The sequence below is a fragment of the Crassostrea angulata genome, unplaced genomic scaffold, assembly GCF_025612915.1.
Source record: "Crassostrea angulata isolate pt1a10 unplaced genomic scaffold, ASM2561291v2 HiC_scaffold_73, whole genome shotgun sequence".
In the NCBI taxonomy this organism is placed as follows: Eukaryota; Metazoa; Mollusca; class Bivalvia; order Ostreida; family Ostreidae; genus Magallana; species Magallana angulata.
The window spans coordinates 116727-130643 of record NW_026441628.1 but is presented as its reverse complement, the minus strand read 5'-3'; the positions used below and the strand labels follow the sequence as shown (position 1 = coordinate 130643).

At 34.2% G+C, this 13917-nt stretch overlaps 1 protein-coding gene across 1 annotated transcript; it reads left to right on the top strand.

The window, feature by feature from the left end:
* Nucleotides 1-2080: 2080 nt before the first annotated feature.
* On the top strand, nucleotides 2081-6248 carry LOC128168969 (uncharacterized). The gene is made up of 2 exons (XM_052835140.1): nucleotides 2081-2171; nucleotides 5429-6248. The coding sequence occupies exons 1-2, from the start codon at nucleotides 2096-2098 to the stop codon at nucleotides 6028-6030; spliced, it is 678 nt and encodes a 225-aa protein (XP_052691100.1). The 5' UTR covers nucleotides 2081-2095; the 3' UTR covers nucleotides 6031-6248.
* Nucleotides 6249-13917: the final 7669 nt, after the last annotated feature.

The following is a 13917-nucleotide window of genomic DNA, read 5'->3' as shown; positions in this document are numbered from 1 at the left end:
TTAAATTCAATTTTACTGATCCCGACTTCCGTACCTGATAAATCAACGTCTTGAAGACCAAAATCGTTCGGATGCAGGCTTTTAGTTTCCCGCCTGAGTATGACGCATCGCTTATGGACAGTATTAAAAGAGCACATATAAAAGTATACATGAGTCCATGGTTTAAAAGGTTACAAAGAATTTATTAGACCTGCGATACATGACTCAGTATAGAGTACCAGAGCTATTGGTGCAGACATACATGAAGAATCGCCATATGTAACAGCTTATTCATAAACTCCCAATTTCTATACTGTATTTGTATTTTATTTCTACACCTGGTTGCGTAAAATCATTGAGGAATGCTGCGCATTGCTACAAGAGTCACAGAGTTCATTCTGTTACTTATCATAACCATAATTAATTGCACAGTAACTAGGTATACATAACATCAAAGTGACCAATTTATAATACTAACAATTCAAGGTCATAGCATTGCTATCTGTTAACAGAGGCCCAGATCAGTATAATTTTGTTTTTGGAGATACTGTAGGCATTCTAAATATATATTTTATATGTAGAAAATGGACAAACAAAAATTAGCCCCAGTACATCCTATAAAACAAAGTTTTTGTTATGAAGCACCATTGAAAAAAATTACATATTAAATTTTATAACCTTTCATTTACTAGATCTTGACCTTAAGGGAACACAGGACAATAACCTGCCATTACAATGAAGCTTTGATGTGCTGCTAACTCCATATTACGTCATCATTAATTTGACTGTATGGCGATATCATGTTATTTATCAATGATGACATCAAACATGATTTGATATTTCTTTTACAGCTACATTACAGATCTAAAATGGTCATTTCCACAACATAATTTGGGTAAATGAAAGAAAAATATATAAAAAAAATAAAGAAATGTAAATAAACAAAATCAAATGCAGTTAATGTTGTCCAATAAATTTTCTGATTATTATTGTGCTCATGTTAATTATTTAATATAGAGAATGTATTACATTAACTAGACTTTGACCCGTGCGTGCACGGGTTGACATTGCATATCGGACATTTACGAAATAGGTACATCGACACACCTTATTATTGACATTTACATAACAAAGCTATAAGCCTACAATAATGCTATTAATTACACTATACTTTTTTTACTTTGAATAATCTAACTATCTCGGGAAAGGCCCTCACCACAGTTAGAATGCCTCCCTTATACCCGTAACGTAGCAGAAAATTGCAGAATCGCCCCAGAACGATTTTGGAGAAAGTTAATGAAGTTGCCTTGAAAATAACAATCAAATGCATCACAACAAACCTTTTTGAGACTGCAAATACCTTTCAACTAAAAATTCTAATGGAATGAATGGAATAATTCAACACCTTTTCACCAACGTACACGTTTTCTCTTTGTAAAACTGGGTCCGTAGGACATTATTTATTTTTACGATAATAGCGCATATTTGAGCTTGTCTCGTAATATGCGCCGTTATCAAAGCTCTCCCCCACAATAATCATCTTAATTTTATATCTACATAATGTGTCCGGGATTTTATTATCCGATCGAATAGGGTTTGGTATTTAGGCACTTTATTTCCCGATTATCTCCCCTTTTTCATACAGCAGCGGAAAGAAAGGTTAGTAATTTAAGGAGCCCAAAATATTTTTAAAATATCTAAATAGTTTTGAGCATTTATTATATTTATAACAGTTCATCAATGCAAACAAGTATCGAAGTCTAAAGCGGTTACTTTATTTCGCTCGATGACATAATTTTAGATTGATTGGAATAGATTTAAATGGGCATGGATGCTAGCCATTAGACCAGCCCTTTAACACGAGGACATTTGTCTAGATATGTGTACCTATTCTATATTTTAACTGTGAAAAGAATTAGTTTATCGTTTTAATAATTGAATTTGAAGTTTAAAATTAAAATAATTGGGATATTTTTAGAGCGAACATGCCAAAGGTCAAAAAGGTCAAACTGAGGGGACAAAGGGGCCGAAGAATAAGAGAAAGAGAACTGAAAAAACCTGCGACGTGGGAACATCGTCCGCACAGGCAGAGAGTCTCTCTGAAGAAGTTCCGCAGATGATGGCACCAGTGACACTTCATGGTGACGCAGCCCCAGGAGCCCCTGGTGGCTTGGATGCTGCACCCATTCCAGGTAATGCACTCGCAACAGTTGCGTGTATTGAAGGTTGCATTCCGCCCCAATTACACTCTGTGCAGTTTTCGCTGGGTCACAATGTTAACGCACAAATTAGACAGAAAATCATTCAGGGCAAATACATTGATTTGGCAACATTGTTAAAAAATTCTAACACTGATGATAGTGCAAGTGATAGGGTTTTTGTCATGGGTAATGATGGTCAGCTTTGTTCAAGGTCAAAGTCTAGCATAAAAATTTTTACAATTGAAAAGTGGACCGATGCATTTTTAGTTTATGTGAGTATATTTACTGCTGTGCACAGTGACAAAACTCAAGATTTGTTGAAATACATGCCTGACATTAGAGTAGGGGCAGGGAGATCAGTGGGGTGGAAGCAGTACGACGAGCAATTTAGGCTTAAAATGGCAATGGACCCATCCAAGTCATGGGCAGTAGTAGACTCGGAACTTTGGGTTATGTATATGGTGGGCCCTAGCAATTCAACTCCAGTTTCAGGGTTCTATGGTGTCAATAAGTGCTATGCGTTCAATTTTCAAGGGTTTTGCATCAGAAATCCATGTTCATATTCACATGTGTGTATATAATGTGGGCACGAGCATTCTATGTTGAACTGTCCAATGTCGGCTCATCCACGTAGACATGTGTCAAATTTCAGCCAACGCCTGCCTCGCCCATCAGGATATGGCTCTCCTCAAAGGTTTAGACAAGCGGGACCTCAATCACTCTCCACCACCAGACCAGCTCAGCAATTCTCGGGGTACAGGAATTTGGGACCTAGGGCATTCACCAATTAGGGTTGATAAAATCTCTAGAATTTTACAAGACTATCCAGTAAGTGAAGCTGCTAAGGAATTACTTGAGGGTTTATCAAAGGGGTTTAAATTAAATTATGTGGGGCCAAGGTTAGGTAGTTTTTCTAGAAATCTCGTGTCAGCAAATGAGCACAAAGAACAATTAGAAGAAAAGATTAACAAAGAAGTTGATGCAGGTCGGGTTATGGGTCCATTTTCTAATCCACCACTACCAAATATGCACATTTCCCCATTAGGTTTAGTACCAAAATCAAGTGGAGGCTGGAGGATGATCACACATCTGTCTTACCCTCCTTCTCTTGGTATCAATGCATTTATAGATCCTCAATTATGTTCAGTAAAATATTCATCTTTTGATTCTGTTGTGGATATGATTGCAGAGTTGGGACAGGGTGCAGAACTGGGCAAAGTTGATATTAAAAATGCTTACTTCCAATTTATCCTGGGGACTTTGAGCTGTTGGGTTTTAGATTTCAAGGAAAATATTACTATGATAAATGTTTGCCAATGGGCTGTTCATTATCCTGTGCCATTTTTGAAAAGTTTTCAACATTTTTAGAGTGGGCTACAGTTGAAAATTCAGGTTTAGATACTTTGTCGCATTATTTAGACGATTTTATTTTTGCAGGAAGTAAAGGTTCAGGAAATTGCTACAATTTGATGAGTTCATTTCAGTCAATTTGAACAGAATGTGGTATTCCTTTGGCAGTTGAAAAAACTCAAGGCCCAGTCACTTGTTTAATTTTTTTAGGTATAGAGATAGACACAGATCAAATGTGTATTAGGATACCTAGGGAAAAAATACTAGAGTTGAGAGGTTTATTAGAAGCCCTCATTGTTAGAAAAAAGGGTAAAGTTCGTACATTAGAATCATTGGTAGGACAGCTTAATTTCTTTAGCAAAGCAGTCAGAGGTGGCCGAGCTTTTAACAGTGATAGGTATTTCAAATCCAGATTTTTATATTCGACTCAATTCAGCTGTTAAACAGGATATGACAATGTGGCTAAGTTTCTTGGTTGATTTTAATGGAAAAACGTATTTCCCCCAAAGGGAATGGACTAGTTCTAGGGTTCTTCAGTTGTTTACATATAGTGCTGGCTCAGCAGGACTGGGATGTGGATGTTATTTTGGGGGTAGATGGATTTATTATCAATGGCCTTGTTGGAATAATCAGACTATTATGAGAGACATAACTTTTCTAGAGCTAGTGCCTATAGTATTGTCAGTGATGGTTTGGGGGGAGGCATTAAGTGGGAAAAAGGTGCAATTTCATACAGATAATATGGCTTTAGTTGCAATTCTGAACTCACAGTCATCAAAGTCACCAAGAATTATGTGTTTGCTAAGGCGACTGGTTTTATTTGTTATGAAATATAATATTACATTTAAAGCTAAGCATATAGCTGGTCTAGATAACAGTATAGCAGATGCAATTTCTCGTAAGCAGTGGAGGCGTTTTCGGAACCTTGCTCTTGTAGCCAGAAAAGACCTGGATCCAATTCCAGCAAGGTTTCACAGTTTGGTCTTAAAAGTGAGGCCACTAGATTGATAAATGCAGCAAATGCAGTTAACACCACATCTACATACATCACTGGAATTTCTGCATTTGAAAAGTTTAGAGTTCTAACCCAGTTGTCAGTTACCTGGCCCCCTCCTCTTGATCAGTTAGTAAATTTTATAGCATACCTGTCCCTAAATGGCTATTCAGATGCAACAGCAAGAGCTTACATATCTGCTATTGGGTACAAATGCAAGATTGAAGGTTTAATGGATAATACAAATAGGTTTATAGTAGCAAAACTCATTCAGGGTTTTAAGCGTCTTAGAAATAGGGTGGACGGTAGATTACCCTTGACTGAGCACATGCTTGCTCAACTGATTAGGGTGCTGACTAGCATATGCCATAACAAGTATGAAGCCATTTTGTTTTCGTCTGCCTATACCTTAACATTTTTTGCATTTCTAAGAGTTGGGGAACTGACTTTATCAAAAGGTAACAATTCAGAAGTTATATTAGGGATTCAAGATGTCAAGATTAAAGATAAAAATTTACAAATAGTGTTAAGGCATTCCAAGACTGATCAGTTCAACAAGGGGGTAACAATTGTATTAAATAGTCATGCAGGCATTACATGTCAAGTGCATTGTATGATTGATTACATGTAAGTTCGTCCAAAAATATCAGGCCCACTGTATTGTCATTTTGATGGCAAACCAATTACTAGGTATCAGTTTTCAGCAGTAATGGGAAAAGCTTTGGCAGTGTTGGGTTATAGTAGTAAGTTATATACAACCCATTCCTTTAGGATAGGTGCAGCCACTGCTGCAGCTGAGAAAGGTTTATCAGATGAGGAAATTAAGCTTGCAGGGAGATGGAAGTCAAGTGCATTTCAAACTTATATCAGGTCTCCACTTACATGTTCCAAATAAATTTTGCAGGGCTAAGATGTTCAGTCTGGATAGTGGGATCCTCCATTGTAAGAAATGCAGGAATTGCAGCCTTAAGCAGGCCAGGGGGACAGGGCTTAGGACTCCAGACAAAAGGGATCGACATTTGGTGGCAGGGCTATGGGGGGTTGCGATTTGTTGATCTTGCCTGCAAGCTCAGATGGTTAGCCCAGTTTGAGAATCCACCTAATTTTATAGTTATCCATTGTGGTGCCAATGACATAGGGCAAGTAAAAACCCGAAAGTTGTTAGATAGGGTAAGGTGGGATTTACGTTTACTTGCTTCTATCTTCCCGAACACAAAACTAGTTTGGTCGTTCTTGCTGCCCAGGGTAGCATGGCGTTACTCAAAAAACGTCAGGGCGATGGAGCAGACACAAAACAGGGTCAACAGGGCAGCTGCCAAAGAAATCCTAGGTTGTGGGGGGAGGCTTCTTAGGCATACACAGTTTTTAGGAAAACCTAAACAACTGTACAGCCGGGATGGTGTACATCTGTCGGGTCTGGGGAACGACATTTATCTAAATAACCTACAAGGGGCATTGGAATATTTTGTCAAAAACAAGGAGGGAGTGGTTTTCCCAGTGAATTAAATTCTAGGGTCCTTACAAACATGTCCACAGTGGTGTTAAATTGAAGTTGCCTACCCCCACGAGGTGGCGGTGGGCACCTTTGGTGCCCAAAGGTGCCCATGTGGCGTAATTGTCACCTTCAATTTAACCATCCAACTGATCTTAGTATGTAGTGAGTTTGTTGTGGTTGATGTTGATGTATATAGATATATTATGTGGACTAATAAGACATTTGAGTAAAGAAAATCTAAATTATGTAATACAAATATATTATCAAAGTATGTGTTGAATTGTGTCCGTAGCACGATTGCGGTCAACCAAGCGTGCTACTTTTCCCAGCAGGGAGGGCATAAAATGTTAATGTAGGGGGTATGCCATGTTGTCGGCTACCCCATTGTTGTAACAATTTTTTGACCACTGTGGACATTACCTGCCAACTTAATAAATCAGTTCATAAACACTTGTGTTGTTGAAAATATACTTATATAAGGTCTTTGATAAAACATATTCTACATTCACTCTCCTAGCAAATATTAAATGTAACCTTTTTGCATGTAATCAAATATTTTTTGTCATCACGGACACAAAAGAAAGTACTAACGTGAAATTTATATTTGTAATCTTATACTTTCTCTCATAAGAAATCATTAGTATAAATGAAAAGAATATAAACCAAAAGTCCAATGAAAATTTACCTGTATTTGTATTATCATTTCTGAGTTTATTCATGCAGATCTGATATTGTGGAAACATAAACTAAAGATCCCGTTAGTCTGCATGTATTGCACAAGCGCAAGATTGTAAAGTCCAAAAAAATCCAGGTGATTTCCGGGATTTTTTGAGGATTTTTCGTTGATTACTAATAAGCGAAGCTTAACTAAGAAAAAATAAAAACAAATTGGTAATCTTCGGGTACCAATGATGTTTAAAATATATAAAACAAAAGACAGTATTCTTCCGATTTCTCGGTATTAAAGACCAACAATTCGAGTCTATTATTTTAATAATGGTTCAAAACATATTGTCACAAAAATTCATAATTCCATAATAAGGGATAAGGGTGATTCCTATGGAACTATCTCCCTAGAATGCCATGAAAATTATAAATCACATGCTAAGATTGATGTCTGCCTTTTTGTTTATTTCATTGAGAACATGTTTTAATGAGCTATCGCATTTTATTCAAATTCAGAATGAAAATTTCAAAAAAGGAAGTGCTGATTGTAGTAATATTTTAATACAGTTATGATACTTCTATATAAAATAGCCATTGTTGTAAATAAATTTGAAAGGATGACTGCACTTAAGGACATGTTGTGATGTTAGCAAGAAAATAAACTTTTAAAAGAAGAATTTGCTTTCAATTGCAGGAAAAGTCAACATCCAAATTGCAACTCTACTGAAACTGTGTTAAGTAAAAGTTTGTTGTTACAAAGTACGAATTCGTTCTCAAAGGAGAGGAACATCACGATTTCCTGAATCTCCATTATAAGGATGCCCACTTTTATAATGGCTTCATAGTTTGTCGACGCATGTTTGTCTATTATTCTCCATTTAATATTACTATATTATAGTAATATGATATATTATTTAATAATCTTTAATATCACAATGCTCCGAATTTTACTATATTATAGTAAAATTCGGAGCATTGTGATATTAATGATGCCGATAAAAATGTAGTATTATTCCAATCTGCCTAAAATGCAAAAAAAAAAAGAATGTACTATTCATTCCTATAGAAAATTTGCCTTTAGAGATGGCTCTTTAAGAAGAACATGTTTAAAGATGTCCTCAAAACGTGCTAAGTTGCGAATAACACCAGAGTAGGTCTATATTACATATGGTAAAAATAAGCTTGTGTACTCTTTACCAAAAAAAGCATATTGGCCAGTTTTTAAAGTCCCTATGAAAGCTTATGACGTTTGTTTAATTTTCAAGACAATATTCTTAGTTTTAATGAGTAATACTTTATAGCAGAAAAACAGGATATTTGTGAGTCAAAGGCCACTACTGATACCCCCGCTCTGATGTGAATATAGAAAATAAGCAAAGTCGAAATTTAACAGAAAACTGACGTCTGATTGGTATCCAAACGTATAGCATGCCTAAACAAATAGTATGTTAAAATTCCAAGCATCTGTAAATAATTAATGAGAAATCTTTGCTTGAAAGTTTAGGTTAAAACAAACAAAGTCGACTTTTAACCGGATGTTGACGTCTGATTGATACAAAAAATTATATATCCCACAATAATGGCATGCCTAAACAAAGAATGCAGAAGAAAATTTTAACCATCTTTAATAAATAGTGGCTAAGAAAAATGCGACCGATTTTTTTGTTTCGGACAAACGGTTAGAAAGACAGAAAAATGGACAGACAGGCAGACATACAAAGGTAAAACCTTTCGAAGCGGGAGCATAAACATCAAGAAATATAGAAATATAACAAAACTCTTACCGACACACTGATTTTTGAACGAGTCCCATTGAGTGAATGGACAACAACCAAAATGGTATCTATAAAACAATCATTGTTTTACAATATTAAAAAAAACATAGAGAATTCAACTCAATTTTATATTATTTCAAGTCCATTAAAGCTGACATGAATTCATAACAGCATTTGGTCGCCATATTAGTTTCGATCACTCCTCTACTGCCACTGGAGTATATATAGCGGTTGAGAAATTACGATCGGTTGCTTTCCGATCGAGGAATTCAGGTTGCACAGACTTTTAAATGCATGAACTACACATTGTAGTAAAATGTTTGTAGAATGAAGAAAATAACAATCAATGAAATACAAAATGTATTTATTCTTTGTAAGGATTTCCCAGATATCTTTCTTATTTTGCACAGACAATGCCGCCTTACTTCGAATTCACATCGAACACGTTTGTAGTTCATACAGAGTGAATAACGTCTGCGTCTTACAAAAACGCTCCGTTCATAAATCCATGCCATCATTGACATTGCTCGATCTGCCACAGTGTGTGGTTTGTGCATGTGCGATGTTAAAACATACACAGGTAAACAGTCCACAATTATGGAGCAATTTTATAAGCATTTGCGCCTGGATTTCAGTCTGTCTCCTTTCGTTTTTTATTGAATATATCTTGCCAGTGCAGTGGTTGTCATTTTATTTTTCTTTCAAACGCGTTTCTACACGTCTTTTCGTCCAAGGTAGCGTGTTCTGGTGTATGAATTATCTGAATGCGGTGAGGCATTAAGAATACTTTCAGCCTTTTATAGGGGGTCTGTAGCGATGAACAGAACAATAGAAATCGACAATTAGTATCAATATGGCGGTAGACGGAAAAAAAGGGAAATAATGCATATTTATGAATTCATGTCAGCTTTACGCAAAGTCTACTTAAATATCAAAAGAATGAATTGACGAAAAAAAACATGTAAAAATTATGTAATGGTGGATTCATAATTTTAGAAGTTAGATATGTTTCAAAGTGTGTTACATCCTGATAAACCAAATATGATTGGAAAACGATTTGTTTACAAATATATGATAATACAGCTTAAACAGTACTTGGAAATGTACACATGAACGTTATCTGAAAATTAAAAAAAAAACGAATTAAGTTCTGACAAACATTTAAAACATAAAATGACCTGCGTCTCCTACAAAAACAAATTATATTTTTACTTCAGTATATACAAGTTTGCAAATCATAACATAAAAATATAAACTTAAAAGTATAGATAATTCTAAAACTTTATTTTCATACTTCAGACATGGTCCTCTTTTTCCAGCTCCTAAGACAGAATAAGTAATAATCACAAAGAAAAAAGTTTGAACACATGTAACGTATTTGCACCTCATTTTTAATTGTTCAGATTTAACAGATTGAACTTGTAAAGTGTTGCGTGAGAGTTTCCGGATATCAAAGTTCCTCGAAAAACACTAATGTTTAATTAGAAAGCTGGTGATAATTTTGTTCAATCGTCAATTAAAAATGTTAATACTTTTGAAATATTAGTTTTGAAACGTTTTTGAACAGAAAAAAACACTTACAATGAGTTCGGAATATTTTGAATTTAATTCAAGAAATCATTTTCAAGTTTCAAAAAAAAAAATTAGTAAATGAAGATTTATATTTATTCAAAACAAATAAAAATTAGATATGTACAAAATCTTGTTCTTTTTTCGAAAAGAAAATGTCCCACTAACAATAATAGTTACCTAAATAAAATACATTAAATTGTTTAAGATTATCGTTAGTAAAAAATCATCAAATGTTTGCAAAAAATGAAAGCAATTTGAAAAGGGAAAGAATAAACTATAGTTCTAATATGTGTCAAATCTTTAAAAAAGATTGACTCATTAACAGGATTTTGGATTAACAACACAATAATGCTTAGAATAAGAATAAAATTGAAGATCGCATTTACTTCCTGAAGTAATTACACCATGCCTTCCCAATTTTATGCCCCCGTTCCCCCTTTTTTTTTATTTATATTTTTTTTGTTTATATTTAATAAAACGAAGAATCTTTTATTTGTTTTTACAGGGAATGTTGACGAAGGTTGACTTATTTTATGAGTATACCTTTTTTATCTTCCATTATTTTAAACTTAGTCTAGTTTGATTCAAGCTTGTTTATTATTGTATACCTTGTATAAATTCGGTTGCTCACCGGTAAAATTATCATTATACAACAAGGACACAGGTGGGGGATAAACTACACTGTGCCTATTTATTACTAAATGCATGCTTTGATATACAAAGGAAAAACATATTGTTGTTTTTGTTAGGGTGGTTAAAAGACTATTTTTTGCCAATAGTCATTTTCTTAAATAAAATTATTTGAATAGTATATATAAATTTATATTGTCCTTAATTTTGGTTTTCTAGTATACTATATTTATATTTTAAAAAGAAACCAAAACATATATTATGATATAATGGCTGTTTTATATTCCGATTAAATGGCATGAAGTAAAAATGATTATGTGATAATTACAATGTTAAACTTTAAAGGATTTTCAAACAACAAAGCATTCAACGCAGAATGAAACAGAATACATGCATGATGTGATACTATTTAGGCTTGAAATACTTATTTTTTACTGAATGCATACTAGAAGAAAAGAATTGCTCCTAAATACAACATGATATATTTGCTAACAGAGAAGCTGCTGTAACTAAAGAAAAAAAATTGAAATGACCGGAAAAATGTTCAAGAGTAACACTATAATTTAATATTAAACATATTGGTTCGGATTTCTGAACTACGTTAAACTCAGATTGAAGCCTCGGTCATAACTAGCGGTACGTGTTTGATGTTCGTGGGTGTGCTACGGATTTTGCCAGTCTCGTCTCCTGTTGGTGTTTGTAGCTTTAAAAATCGCGTTGAAGTGATTGAGAGTGCAAAGAAAGATGTGATAATCTTAGCTGTCACATTAAAAATTGTCGCAACGTGCTATGTCCGTAGAAACCGTACTTCCGTTATACATTTATCGGGCACCAGACAAACGTTTGTCTTTCAATCGGCAGTGACAACATTCGCGTCGTAGGTCACCAGTAGGTTAACCGTATTGAAGTCTTCAAGTGCCCCACGACAGCTGCGAGGACAGTCACTAGTTTTCACATTCAATAAAGAGTAGTTATTTCTTGGAACATTCGCTGAAATATATCTACTGTAAGCAAGTAAATATTCAAACTACAAAAAGTTAACTCCTTATTTGCTGCTTTAATTTGGTGATTACACAAGCTTAACACAAATGAAAAATTTTTGTTTTGAAAATTAAAAAATCTTAAACCTTAAAATATCGATAACCTTTCTGAAATCAAGAAGGAAACTTGTGCAAAAATTTCATTTCAGTCATACATTGTACATATTTAATTTACTCTCAATTCATATCAATTCAACTGTCCTAAATTAATTGTTTACTGTATATTTATGATTGTGTATGCAGATGAGCACTTCCTTTTATTCATAATTTTTAGGTATTTATAAATTCATATTACTGCAAATAATCAACCTTTCTGCTTCTATTTTCACGACAGATTTAGGGGTTATTTGAACATGATTTATTGTACTTATTAATTATAAACAAATGGTTCAAACACGCTTTATTGGAGATTAGGAGGGAGACAGTTTTTACAAAGTGTTTAACAAAAACTCTGGTGCTTACAAAATTGAGATTTGATTATCTTTTGTTGTTTTTGAATAAATATTAGACATATCTTGACTTATTGTTCGGTTTTTGAAGAATAATATGAATTCTGGGTACGAATTTACTCAAGTACGAATAGGTCAGACTACTATTTCTAATGTACTGAATATCTCAGTTGATTTTCTTCCTCTTTTTGGTTGGTGAACATTCCTTTTTGTCATTTGTAAAGATTTGTCTTATTACTTAGGAAAGTATACTTTATATCTATCTATCTATGAAAAACCGAATTGAAGGTTTTTATATCCCAAGACTAGTACATTATATAGGTAGGAGTAAGCTTTAATTTATAAATTCTGACATGCAATTAGGGTCTCTGGACATAAACGATGACAATAACAACCGCCAGCCATCTCAAAAATCCATAAAACGACGTACTAATTCAAAGCAGATCAACACGGACCTCTTAAAAGATACGTGTAGAGGTAGGATCAGGTGCCATGGGGGAGTGAACAACCTCTGCTGACCGGTCACACCCGCCGTGTGCTAGCTGTTTGTCGTAATCGGGGAAAAACAGAAAAGTCCGTAGAAAATTAGCTGATTATATATGGACTTACAATTAGTATGATGAACGTCAGTCAGCATGCGGCCAGGTGGAAGATTATGTAGGCTGAAAAGGTCGTTGTATTGACCATAAAACTTACGAAAGGGTGACTTCAAACGAGACTGTTGATAGTCCTGTTTTTCAACTTGTTCTTCAGTAGCTTGTATCATGTATCAAGTGAATATCGAGACAAATGTCTAAGACGTTTATAATAAAAAATATTTTCTGAAAAATGTAACAGTAAAATAAAATAATAAAAAAGTATCACCAGATAATAAGAGTGCAAAGTTTAAGTGGTTTTTTTTAATTCTAACTTTAAAAAATGTTGAGTGAGTGTCATAGTACATGGTTACACAAAAATGAAAAAAAAATAATCAAGATACTTGTACAATTTCCGTGTTAACCAATTCAAATTCTCATTATAGCACCAATTGATTAATAGTTAAAAATGCTTGTCACCTGGTACCAATTGATAAAGAACATTTAAAGACCATTATTATACTAATTAGGTGTTTCGGTTTCAGGATAAATTAGGCATATATTTATACATGTAACAGTTATTTTAAGCGACGTGATAATTTACGCAGTTTGATTAATCAACTCCGTCCGACTTTTTATAACACTTATAATTCATAACTACTATTTTATTTATGCTTTGTGTTATAATGATTTGTGTTAGCATTGAACGAGTTCTTACATATCTTACACGATGTCTCGCATTCTTTGCATGGGGTTAAGTAAACGCATTAAGTTTCTTTAAAACAATTGACATGCACACTATTCAGACACTATCAAATGCTATCCAAATTATCGCAATACAGCGCACAATCACTACATGTAGGAAGGTCTTACAACGTTCTGTGTATTCACAAGAGAGATGAACCATTTTAAAGATCGTAAGATAAATTGTATCTGTATTTGCGAATATTCGTGTGTTTGCTCAAAGTGACTCATCTAAGCTTGCAAAGTTTTACTACTTTAGTTAGATTTATCAACTTAAATTTACCATGCTTTGCCATTAGCATATATACATCATTTCTGTTTCAGACTATATCTATGTCTTATGAAGAGCGTCGAAATTGGGCCGTATATATACATGTACCCCCTCTTACAGTGTACTCATACCATGGATTACAATATCACAGGAGCACCACACGTTCAATCGCATTG

Coding starts and splice junctions, on each gene's coding strand:
- LOC128168969 (XM_052835140.1), top strand. CDS start 2,096: ATGATGGCACCAGTGACACTTCATGGTGACGCAGCCCCAGGAGCCCCT. Junction 2,172..5,428: donor GGATGCTGCACCCATTCCAG/GTAATGCACTCG, acceptor TAAATTTTGCAG/GGCTAAGATGTTCAGTCTGG.